A 13,003-nucleotide genomic window follows, 5' to 3' on the forward strand; every position below is an offset into this window, starting at 1 on the left:
CAAAACATTGAAACAGCCAGACAAACTCCCCATTAGTCTGGGAGAAGATATCATCTCCTGCCGATGGTGTGAGAGAGTCAGGGTGACCATCTGTTTGTATGTTACTGTTAAGCACATTTGTGAACATGACAAGATGTCTGTAATGGGGGCAGCCGTGGCCTACTGGTTAGGGCAGTGGTCACCAAACTTTTTCTTCCGAGGGCCAGCTCACTATGCCTGGCTCCAAGAGAGGGTCAGAGACTCGGAGTAGTTCTATATCAGTAACCATAAATAGCTTACACTGTAAACCCTAATTCGTTCAATAAACATAAAATTTTCGAGGTAACACGTTGCCCTAAATATTTTATGTTATGTATTGTTCAATAAACGAACAAATTTACGTCAAGTGTACGACATGTGCCAAATAGTAATGCATGATGAATTTTAGTACAATAAACTAGTTTTGCATGTTACAACAACATAAACTTGCGATGAAAGAATACCTTCAATGTATGTTTATGTAACTTATAAATATTTACTATTTTAACTTAAACTTTTAATTAAGTGAGCATAAAATGTCTTTTTAATTTAATTAAAAGTTCATTAGACATTTCTTATAGTTAAATGTGTTTTATGGGGCTTAAGCTATGAAAGTAAAAGAAACAGTCTTTATTCAGAACACTTGAGTGTTTATTCAATTGTTACTCAACTCAACAATTTCAAAATACACATGATCAAAATCACAGAGAATAGAAATACAAGCTCTATAGAAACTCTACATACACACACAGATGTAGAATACACCATCAATACAATTTCAAGAACACACTATATTTATAAGTGTCAGCTGATACCCAAAGTGGTAAAAGGCAAAATGGGCCAGACCCCACACACATCCACAAAGGAATTATATTACAGCTCAGAGCATACTATGATAAGTAATAGATAATCAAAATGCACCTTTATGCAAAAAATGAACATGGGCATTGACAAGGCAGTTAAAAAGTACCACTCTCAAACACTGGATACGTACACACACACACAAACACTGAGGTATTATTATAAACATTATCCACCACAATATCCAACCCTGCAAACACTCAGACACACTCACTCACATTCACTCAGACAAACTCACTCACATTCACACTTTACAGCTGATTTGTCAGCATTAAAACTTTCCTTTTTAGCATCCCCACAATACCAGCCTGCAAACAGCTAGGTACACAATACAATTGCTCTATCCCCGTCTCCCAAACTCACGCTCACTCTCAAACACTCTTGGAGTCCCCTCCAAGACGATTCCTACAGAAGATGGAGTCAGAGGATGCGGTGCAATATCTTCCTCAGTAAAGCAGAGTATTCCTGTTCCAATGTGTCTGTATACGCCCTCGTCATTAGTGACCTAAACATAACACACACACACACACATATATATTTAATTAGAAATACAGCACATTGTTCTTACTTTTAAAACCTAACCAAGTACAAATTACATCATAATTGGGCATTGTACATTGACATTACCAAATACATATTCAGACTGGAAATACAAAAAGATCCAGATTGAAAATTGTTACCAGCCACCCTCGTGGTCATGTTGGGCTTGTACGTACTAAGGAAAATCAGAGCACGCAATAACATATTTGAGTACTGACTTGAGATTATAAAGTGAAATGAAACCTGGATTACATAAGGAATGGCATGCTGATTTCACATTTTATATTATAATATAAATTGTAATTTCGTGTCCCATTAGGATGAACCACAAATGTCTTACAGCAAATTAACTCACTCTTCATGGCATTATTGGCCTTAGTTATATATCTAACAACTGAAGAATTATACTTCAGTGATACTACTTACAAAGCAAGTCTTGAAGAAATCAGCTGAGTTGTCATCAAAGAGTATTGGAAGCCCTCTCAGGACAAGGCATCTGATGTCAGCAGTGTCCGATGTCTGGATTGCAGTGAAAGCAGAGACATTAGAGACATTAACACAGTAACATAAGAGACAGTGACATTACAGACAGCTATCATTCAAGACATCCATACACCAAAATCAGTAGTATCACTTCATCTTACAAACCTTTTTTTGGCGCAACAGACCATCCAGAAGTTGTCCCTTTAGACCTCTCTTTGACCTGATGATTTCAACAAGTTTAGGGCAAAGACGATCCAGAGACTCATATAATTCCTGTTTCAGGTTTTTCCCTGCCACTCTGCTGAATTTCCTGGGAGACCTGAAACAGAGACAGAAATAAATCATGTTTATCAAGACACTGTGAACAATCATTTATGTAGTTCGCTTGACACTTCATATTACAGGGCTGTCCCATCTACTCTGTTTTTTGTTTATGGTCATGTACTCATAAAAGGAATTGGGGTGATGAAATGATGGGGGGGGGGTGTAGCCTACCTGTGTGTGAGGGGGGGCGGAGGGCATACCTGTGTGTATGTGAGGGTGGGTGTGTGTGGGTGGGTGACATCAAAGGCTACAGTAACATTATGTTAACTTCACATGGCTGCATTACAGACATTAACAGAGACAATCAAACCTTACCTGATTTTCAACAAAGAGTGCTGGCCAACGCTGTATCATCTGGCTCACAGGAGGCTTGTCCATCACAACCTCCTTTCTTCTAAAAGACAACGTGAAGGGCAGATTGCTGTGACCAACCTGGCAAATGAAACCGGGACATGTGAGTCCTAAGCGTGCCAACTTAAAGTGCACAAACACTTATTGTAAGGACAGCGAAACGGTTCGCTTCTAGTACAGCTACCATGCTTCACAGCTTCAGTCTTAATGCTTTAATTGTCCTCTCTTCTCGCAATTAAATGCGCGATACTTGTATTTCCAATTTATGTTCCTTTCTTTATTTTAATGTTGCTGCATAATTTACAGTAGCATGTGGGTCAGAAAGACGGAACGTTATGTAAGGGATAACGGCCACCAAGGTGTCCTTATGCGGGCAAGGGGCAAAGAACTCCCCGACGCGCAACGGAGTTGCCTCCACCCGAGTCCATTAATACCTTATAACTGGACACACCTAGAAGGCCGTTATCCCGCGTATCCCCCGGTTGCCACTGTAAAGCCATGCCTTTATAGCAAGCAAAGGAAACACACGGCTCCGTTTAAAAAGAAGCCCACTAATTCAGCTTGTTGTACAACTTTCGTTGATAGCATGGACAGTAAGCTTGTTTACAGTTGATTCCTTTGTTGCGAAGCCTGCCTCCAGGCTCAACTGTCGTCCTACTGGTTATAATTACCATTCATAAGCATTGATATGGAACAGCGATAGTAGGTTAAGTTAGCATGTTCACTCGTAGGCCTATGTAATAGCTAATGTAAAATGGCGAATGCTAACTTATTTACAGTTATTGGTTAAACTGCTAACGTTACTTAGCGGAGGCTATCTAATGGCAAACTTATGTTGGTAATCGGATAACAAGATAAGAAACAAAGAGTGGGAAATACCGTGGCATTTTACTCTCTTGCTCCAATTTTAAGCAGTCTGTGTCTTGCTGTCGTGAACCGTCCGTGACTTCTATCTCTGTCGTCTGCGGGAAATCCCCAGGTTTGGGAGTGGAAAAAAGTGCATTTTGGCGGAATCCAATCAAATCTTCTTTCCTGGGCCACCTGTTGCTCAGAATGTTGATACAACTGAAAGATCCTAGTTGATTCGGCGAGTAATATGTGGGATATTCTGAGATTTGTGTGCAATGTACAACTTTTTATAGGTTCAAACAAAATGTGGGATTACAGTGTAGGGCTGTGAACAACATCAGTCTACCTTAGTTGAATATTCTATTACATTTAAAGGGACACCAGGCAACGTTTTTGTGTTAATTACTCATCTTCGTAAGTCGGTATATGGTTAAATGACTCATTACAGGGCGAATGAAGACTCTCTCGCCCGCCCCTACTGCCTGTAGGAAGAATATCCCGCTTGCAAGTTCAGTGTATCGTACCCGGCGACCGAAGCAGTTTCAGTTTCCATCCTGCATCCACAGCACAGAGGGAGGCTAACGAAATGCTAGCGATTGTTGCAAATGTGTGTATAATGGCAGAGCCGGCAACGAAGCAGCGAAAACCCTTGACGGAAGATGCAAAGAAAAGGAAAAGAGCTTCAGACCGAGCGAGGGGGAGTTTCGTAGAGAAAAAGCATCAGGCTTGCCTGGTGTCCCTTTAATCATAGGCTATTGCAATTTAATACCATTGTTAGCTGTGTTTATATTGTCATCATGCCATATCAGTGTAAAATTAAATAATACTAATAAAAAAATGTTTGCATTTCCAAAAGTATTAGCAGGGAATCCCAAAAGTATATTTTATTAAAAATGTGTGAACTCTGAATTCTGTGTCTTTGCATACACAGTTCAAGTTGTGAATATCCTACAAATAATTTTAAGTTCTCAAACTATGAGAATTTTATGAAGTGCTGAAGTGGTCTGAAATGACCACCATTCTAACTTTCAGTCACCTGATGAGAACTTTGTGAACTCTTTGTATGAACATTTGAACGAGTGAATAAAACATTTAAATAATTATCCCAGAAATCCCAGAAATATGACTTGAATAGAAGTTAGTTATTAACAATTAATTGATAAACTTTTAAAATACTTTGAGCACTGATGCAGTTAGCTTAGGCCTCTTACATTGTTTGCAGGTAGGCCTACATTTCATTCCGTTTTCGATGGCAAACGCAAAACAGCGCCAAAACAACCACCGGTGGACAAAAAGAGTATTACATGTGTACTGTTAAGACTCGCCATAGAGAATGAATGGGGGAAATTGCGGAGGTTTTAGTTTGACGATGCGTACTCCCGTGCGGGCCGGATGCTATATACTACGGACATGTTTTGGGGGGCCACCCAAAATGAGGTGACGTTTGGGGACCACTCGGTTAGGGCTTCGGGCTTCGGATCCCTGACCCAGTAGGAAAAATGTGGACGGGGGAAGTGGTTGAGCACTGCTCTCCCATGCTCACATCCATGAAGTGCTCTTGAGCAAGGCACCTAACCCCTCACTGCTCCCCGAGCGCCGCTGTAGCAGGCAGCTCACTGCTCCGGGTTAGTGTGTGCTTCACCTCACTGTGTGTTTATTGTGTGCTGAGTGTGTTTCACTAATTCACGGATGGGATAAATGCAGACCAAATTTCCCTCACAGGATCAAAAGAGTATATATACTACTTAATGAAGAATGACCAAGAAACCAAGAGTTGTATATCTGTATGTTATGTGTTGTATATCTCTGTGTGTGTGTGTGTGTGTCTGGGTAGAGGAAGATCCTGTGGATGCATGCAGAGGGGTGTCAATGTCGTATGTGCAGCCAAGAAGAGTCAGACCTGGTAAGATCTCATTCACTCTAAACTTGTCATTTCTATCTGAGTCAAATGCATGTTGTTTCTTAAAGGAGAATTCCGGTGTGATATTGACCTAAAGTGTGTTGAAACATGATACCGAGTGTGAACGTATGTCTCATAGCCCATCTTGGCTTATCCCCTGCACTCCAAAATCTGGCGCTAACGTTAGTTAGCCGATGCTACCAACAGCTTTTTCAATGGTGGTGCTTCGGCATCAGGCTAGCCATGCAAATAAATCACTGTTTTACACCATTTACAAGGCTCAGTGTAAAGACTTCCGAGGGCCCTGACATTTAAAACGAGACATTGAGAACTTTGAAAAAGCACTGGTAGTTTACTTACAAGACGATTTATACAGACAGTATCTTCACGAAGTTTAGGTCTGCAGCCATCTTGAATTTAGTCACGATGGGCTATGAGACATACGTTCACACTCGGTATCATGTTTCAGCACACTTTAGGTCAATATCACACCGGAATTCTCCTTTAAAGCAACACCAAAGAACTTTTCCTCTGTCGCACGCACTATTTGTTTATCCAGCACCAGCTTTGCAAATAACAATGTCCACAGACAATGTAGAATATGTTGCATGATTTTATGAAAGTAGGATGTATTGCTACATCAGATGCAAGTCAAATTTGTAGTTTCTCATGTCTCATTCCATCGAACTACAGATCCGCTACCCGATCCGGCAAACTTACATAGTGCGGTTATAGCCGATAGAGGGCCGCGAAGCGAATGCAGAAAGTGCTGTTCACTCAATTACGAGTTGATGAACCACTGAAACGATTTTGGAAACATTATTTTAAGGTACAAAAAAGTCTTTGGTGTTGCTTTAATGTAGTCCCACTGACAAATGTCAAGGGGTCAAAGGTACTATTATACTAAGATATGGATATGGAGGCCATCTTTTTTGCTTAATGCGTAGCTTTTTAGCAGTTATTTGTTAAATCCTTCTTGAAATAACAGAATGGTCGTACTCCAAAAATCTTTTCTTTCTTGCTTTTAATCCATTTCGCAACAGGGGTTAACGAACAAACGTTTAGGCCTGGTGGCCTTCGTCAGTGTGTTTCATCCCTATGGCTACTTCCTAGTTAAATCCTTCTTGAGCCATGGAGGCTATAGCGGCAGTGGTTATGTCTGGTGTCTGTGGTGCTGAGTGGATAACTGGATAATAAAACTGAAGGGGGAACATGCACATTCCTGACTATTTAAGTTGGGTGTAGAATCAAAGCAGAGCTAATACAAAGCAAAGCCCGTCTACGGAGAGCCTTGCCACTCCGTATTAAAGGGAAACTTGGCAGGATTTCCCCCAGAAATTGTGCATTATGCTATTTCAAACTGTGGAAAAATTTAACGATAAAGCACATGGATTTGTTTACAAGCTAGCAAAACGGTTAGCATAAGTCTGGCAGACAATGTGGATGTTACAAGGTAAGAAACACGATTTAAAACTAGTTTCTTGTTTCTCACTTATCTTTTCGGGACGGTAGTCTCAATGTTGCAAGGTTGGTTTTCCGCCTGGGGACGCTAGGGGCAGCGAGAAAAGTCTCCATTTTCACCGGAACAGGTCATTTAACCATCCAAATGATTTCTAAACGGGTTTATGACGTTGAAATAGTTGCCAAGTACCCCTTTAAGTCCCATTGTACCGAATTTTTGATGCAGTTCCACCAGAGTTCCACTGGGGGCGATCGCCATGAGTGCAGAATGAATGGGAGTCAATGGAGCTAGACGGTTAAATTTGTCTCTTTCACCTGATTGTCGTTGACAAATCTCATATTTAATTGTAGTTTGTATAAATTCAATGGGTTATAGGTCAAAAGTACTTATGTCCTTTTGATTTCTTACAGGTTGGGTCGTTGTTGCACATAACACGCTAGCATTGTGCTATTGATTGACGTCATTGACACATTTTAAAGGCTTTTTAGAACAATTAAGTGACTTTAAAAAATATAATACTCAACCAAGTGTATTTTCTTTGCCTCCCCTTTCGAATACAATACTCAAATTACTTGACCTCCATGCATTCTGCACTCGTAGACGAGCGCCCTCATGTGGAACCACAGAAGGAACTGCAACCAGTTCAGAAACCGGAAGTTTTCCGAGAGTGGCAGTTCTCCCCTTGTTAGACATTCTCTGTACAAAGTAATAATGACTCCCACACCAAAACAACAACAAAGAGTGTTTAAATTGTAAACAGGAGCTGTTTTGGTGTGGAGTCATTTCTCTTGCTAAGTTGATTATAGTTAATAACTACCCGGGACATCAGTCCATCACAGGTTAAACTCCAGCTGGATTTGGTAGGCTTCCTATTCTATTGCAGGGTAAAGGGCTCAGTATACTTGATGCATTGGTCACTGCGCGCGGAAGTTGTGACATCACCTGAGCACCAGACCAGTTTATACCCGCTCGCGACAGTCTTCTCCTGAACAGAGGTTTCCCTGCTGTGGAAAGGCAATCATTATCAGTCAAAGAAGAATAAAATGTAAACAAGTTATTTGTATTTGATTAGCTGTGGAGACCAGTGTGGAAAATGTCCCTGTGCTGTAACTCTTGCTGGTAACTTCGGTAACTTTTCCAACTGACTATTCAAACTTCATGTCTCTAGGTTTAGCCTGGGTGAACCGGCTACTACAGTTTATGAAAATAGGTCAAATTCTACCACTCTCTCCTCTGATCCCCATTTCTGATTTTCTGATCCTCCTTACATTTTCAAAATAATTCATCTTTATTATTTTACTACTTTTATTCATGTTGTGTGAGTTAGGTTAATTAGCCTATGAAGTGTATTTAAGATGTGTGCTATATGGAATGCCGACATGTCAGGCTAGGCTAGGCTAATATTGTTCGATATGTCCTCTGCATATTTCTGAATGAACTCTAGCAAAAATGTGGTGCCTGATGCCTATAGAGGCACAGCTGCTAGCTGATCGTGGCTTCTAGCTCGTCCATCCTGCTTCCGATCCAACGTGTTGTGCATGAAAAAAAGAGTGGTGCACGACCTGTGTGTGTGTGTGTGTACATGTGCTAACAGGAATACCAGAGAAATGATGACGACTGCTTCATCTGTGGAGAGGTAGGAGAGCTGTTGTGTTGTGATGGGTGTCCCAGATCCTTCCACAGAGACTGTCACTTACCCACTTCAGCATCTCCACCAGGGTGAGGGGGTTGGGGGGGACAGGGAGACGCGAGTTACTATCACTTGCCCACTCCTACACCCCCATGATGGGATAAGAGAGTGATAGAAATAGATGAGATGATAAGATGAACAGAGAGAGAGAGAGAATGGGGAGACAAGAGACAGGTAGAAACTGATATCTAAGGAGCTATACTATGTACCGGTATACTACTAGCTGTCTAATACAGTTAAGAACAAAATTGTTCATATCCATTGATTTAATGTTGATTTTCTCTTTATCAATGTTTGGGTAACACTTTACATGACAGTTGAGTTCATAACACATTCATGGCAGCTGTCATAAACTGCACATAAAGCATTCATGACTGTTTCATGAGACATGACTCAACATTCATACCAAACCTTTCATGAATGTGGAAGACAGAACAACGAGAACTTGTCAAAATAAAAGTCCAAAGTCGCAAAGCAGCATTGCCGTTTTTGGTCCAAACCTTTTACCTGATCACGTCACATCTGAGTCAATGGGCTACTCCAGTGCCAAAAAGACAGAACATGGTCAAGCAAATAATTTTTGTTTCATAAAAATGTATTTGTTTTATGATGTAACCTTTGCAGATGATTTCTTATCTTTTGCTACTGGGAATGTACAACCATTCCAGGATACACAAATACGGGTCAGCTGAATGTAGGCTAGTTTACCTCCCAGTGTTAAACTCAGTGATTACAAATACTTCACAACTTGTATAGTAAAGTGACATTCGGTGTAGACTTCATAAGATATTCATTAAATATTTACAAAGGCTGGAGAGATTAAATTAATGGTATCCAGGTTGCACAAATACGATGTTGGGTTTTTATTTTGACAAGTTGTCGTCATTCTGTCTTCCACATTCATGAAAGGTTTGGTATGAATGTTGAGTCATGTCTCATGAAACAGTCATGAATGCTTTATGTGCAGTTTATGACAGCTGCTATGAATGTGTTATGGCCTCACCCATCAAGTAAAGTGTTACCATGTATCCAAAATGATTCATACCCAAATAATCAATGGGAACGTCTTTATTTGCCATCACAGCTCTCACAATGGTTCTTATACCTACCAAGCCTCTCCATGTCTACACAACGATTCTAGACCGCATCTTTTTTAGCAGCAATCCAGGTTTTTGGGCAGGAAAGATTATTTGCCATCCCTCTGGCCTTGTGCTCACTTTTTTGACGGATTGAGGTCTGGACTCTGGCTGGGCCACTCTAAAATGTTGTTATTGTTCTCTGTTAACCATTTCTTGTCCAATGCCGCCTATTGGGGCAGGTCTCTCGGCAGAATGCCTGATCTTTTCCTCCAAAAATCTTATTGTAGCCCCTTGTTTTAGTGTTATCATTTACTTTGAGAAGGTCACCAGGTCCCATTGTCTGAAAAACACCCAATCATTGGAAAATCAACATTAAATCAATATTTGTCACGGTTATAGGGTTACACTTTACTTGAAGATATCTACATAAGAGTGACATGACACTGTTATGAATGTGTCACACATTATAAACAAGTCATAAACAACTAATAAACAATATTAGTTATAGACTAAATAGAATTTAACAGAATAATAACCATAAACATATTGATATTGTTCTTATTATTACTATTATTATTATTATGCTTAATGAAGGCTTTTCAACTCGTGAGACAATTTAACTAATGTAGTGTACTGTAAGTTGCTTTGGACAGAAGCGTCTACCAAATACCATAACCATAACCATGTGTTTTGGTGTGTATGTGCCACACAGAGTTAAATGGCTGTGTACGTTCTGTGTTCACGCTCAGTGGATGAGGAATCCAATCAGACCAGATCACATGAACCAACGAGAGATCCTAGAGAGCAGAATCTCAGACTATAAACTGGTGAGCTCATCACTGGACAGCACTGCTGTCAATCACTCTGTGCTTTATCACACCTGCCCCTGTATTCTTATTTCTCATTTACATTGCAGTCTCATTGACTGTTTTTTACATTTTTACGTTTAGTCATTTCTCTGATGCTTTTATCCAAAGTGACTTACTTAAGGGAACAATCAAGGTACAGTGTGACAAGGACATGTTAGTGCAGCAATAAGTACTACTCACATAGAATAGAGTGACAATTCTAGAAGAGGGATGGTCAAGTGGTAAGTGCTAGATTAAGCATGCTCAGTTGTTGGCTTTGCCAGGAGAGGAAGCACTCTCTGAAGAGCTGGGTCTTCAGGAGTTTTTTTAAGATGGAGAGGGACGCCTCTGCTCTGGTAAGAACTGGTAGCGCGTTCCACCAACCACAGATGTGAAAAGTTTGGATTGCCTTGAGTGGGAGAAGGCGTCATTCATTGTATTCACACTTTGTAGGCAAGCATTAGTGACTTGAATTTAATGCGGGCAGCTACAGGTAGCCAGTGGATCTCCATGCGGGCTGGGACGCCCATTGGTAGAATGTTACAGTTGTCGAGTCATGAGATGACCATGGTCTGTATCAAGAGTTGGGTAACATATTGAGTCAGTTAAGCCTGATTTTTGTAATGTTGTGAAGTGTGAAGCTGCGAAACTTGCACAGAGGCAACTTGATTAGAGAGGGTTAGTTGGTTATCGATCATGACTCCTAAGTTTCTCGCTAACCTGGTACGGGAAAAAGACAGGGAGTCAATTTTGATGTTTATGTCATGTTGTATAGTTGGTTTAACTGGGAGGACCAGCAGTTCAGTCTTTGATAGGTTCAGCTGAAAGTGATCCATGAAGATACATCTGAGAGACATTCAGAGATCCGTGCAGAGACCGAGGGGTCGTCAGGTAGAAATGGCAGATAGAGCTGTGTGTCGTCTGCATAGCAGTGATATTAGAAGCCGTGGGAGTGGATAATCGGATCACCGAGCCCTGGGGCACCCCTTAGTTGAGATAGTGAGATGTGGAAAACTGTCCAAGCCAGGACACGTTGAACAAGCTCCCTGTGAGGTATGAACCGAGCCAGAGATGCTCATGTTTGAGAGTATGGAGAGAAGGATGCGGTGGTTAACTGTATCGAAGATAGCTGATAAGTAAGTAGGAAGAGGGCCGAGGACCGAGCTTTCACTTTGGCTTCTCTTAAGGGTTTTGTCACAGACAACGGAGCTGTTTGAAACCAGATTGATTTGGATTAAGAAGATTATTTTGCCCGTTCGATAGCTTTGGATAGGAAGGGGACAGGACGATAGTTCTCAACCTTAGTTGAGGGAGACAGAGAGAGACATGTAGAAGGAGGACACAGATTGAGAGCGAGTGGGTCAGAGAATTGTCTGCTGATTGCCGCCACTTTGTCCATGAAAAATGAGGCATAGGTATCAGCAGTAAGGCTGGTGGGAGAAGGAGTAGGCGGAGGGTTAAGTAGTGATTTGAAGGTAGAGTAAAGTTTCTCAGGTGTCAGTGTGTGTGTGTGTGTGTGTGTGTGTGTGTGTGTGTGTGCGTGTGTGTGTCTGTATGCTTGTTTATTTTACAGCAATGCCAATACCTCCTGCTGTTTTTACTCAATGCAGATGAGCAGAGAATATTCACCAAAGATCCCCGCCTTACTGTAAGTGAATTGATGAAGTATGTGTGTGCATGTGTGCATGCATGTTTTTTCAGGCATTCATGTTTTGTCTTTCCCCCCACCGCACTACCCTTTGATTGACAGGGATCAGACTACTCAGTGATACCGAGGCCCATGTGGTTAGAGAAAGTGTGGAGACTCTTGGAGAATTGCTACCATCTGGTGGAGGAGTTTGTCTCAGATGTGCGACTCATCTTCAGGAACTATGCCGTCTTCAACAGGGTTAGTATACAAGTTTAGGGTGGAACATGACATCATTTTTCTTATCTTCAGGAACTGTCATGTCTTAACATATTTCGTTTCCCCCAAACATGTTGGCAACTAATGAATTGGAGATGTAAATAAATATGTAATGAGAAAAGTATTGATGGAGGTATTGTTTGTATTGAAGAACAGTTATAATAATTTAGTGTGTGAATGCATCTGTACTATTTATATTGCTAGTCTATGATTGATTTGTGTCTTTGTGTATCTGTGTGTGTGTGTGTGTGTGTGTGTATGTGCGTGCGTGCGTGCTTGTGTGTGTGTGTGTGTTTCGCATAGAACGACGACCAGAAACAACTGGGAATGCGGCTCAGTGACCTGTTTGAGAAAGAGTTCTGCATCACCTTCAACATCTCAACAGACAAAAAAATCCGCTCTGCTTTAACCCTCTCTGACCGTTCACAATAGACTCCAGCAACTTCTACCTGAATCTACAATTTTGCCGCCACTTTGTCCGTGAAAAATGAGGCCAAAAATAATTCCGTGGAAATGCATGGATTCCAGTTGCTATTTTTGGAATCTGATCCCTTGGGCATAAAAAAATGTTTTCTTGGGTTCCGGTTTCCGACCGACCCTGTCAATTTATGTGTGACCCAAATTTATTTTATGAGCTTGGGGAAGAAATAACACTAAATAGTCTAGGCTACATTAAATAAATCCACAAATAA

General features: G+C 41.0%; 1 protein-coding gene and 1 long non-coding RNA gene across 6 annotated transcripts in view; one reads left to right on the top strand and one right to left on the bottom strand.

Moving 5' to 3' along the window:
- Positions 1–13,003, top strand: part of LOC143118877 (nuclear body protein SP140-like protein) — a 42,607-nt gene extending 29,604 nt beyond the window's left edge. For 4 of the 5 annotated variants that reach the window (XM_076280008.1, XM_076280009.1, XM_076280010.1 and 1 more), the window contains 6 exons: positions 5,261–5,329; positions 8,383–8,507; positions 10,270–10,384; positions 11,979–12,053; positions 12,156–12,293; positions 12,615–13,003. In XM_076280008.1, the coding sequence (XP_076136123.1) occupies positions 5,261–5,329; positions 8,383–8,507; positions 10,270–10,384; positions 11,979–12,053; positions 12,156–12,293; positions 12,615–12,743 (651 nt within the window). In that variant the 3' untranslated portion in view covers positions 12,744–13,003. Of the gene's footprint in view, positions 1–5,260; positions 5,330–8,382; positions 8,508–10,269; positions 10,385–11,978; positions 12,054–12,155; positions 12,294–12,614 lie in introns of those variants that run through there. The other variant, XM_076280012.1, reaches the window with a different exon arrangement.
- On the bottom strand, positions 1,018–2,666 carry LOC143118883 (uncharacterized). The gene is made up of 3 exons (XR_012986222.1): positions 2,542–2,666; positions 1,846–2,221; positions 1,018–1,384 (listed from the first exon to the last, which is right to left on the bottom strand). It is a non-coding gene; the product is annotated as an uncharacterized LOC143118883 (long non-coding RNA).

This window comes from Alosa pseudoharengus, unplaced genomic scaffold (assembly GCF_046254945.1).
Source record: "Alosa pseudoharengus isolate Yale_2024_CS ecotype anadromous, Long Island Sound unplaced genomic scaffold, YU_APseudo_1.1 YU_APseudo_1.1_scf_12, whole genome shotgun sequence".
Classification (NCBI taxonomy): domain Eukaryota; kingdom Metazoa; phylum Chordata; class Actinopteri; order Clupeiformes; family Clupeidae; genus Alosa; species Alosa pseudoharengus.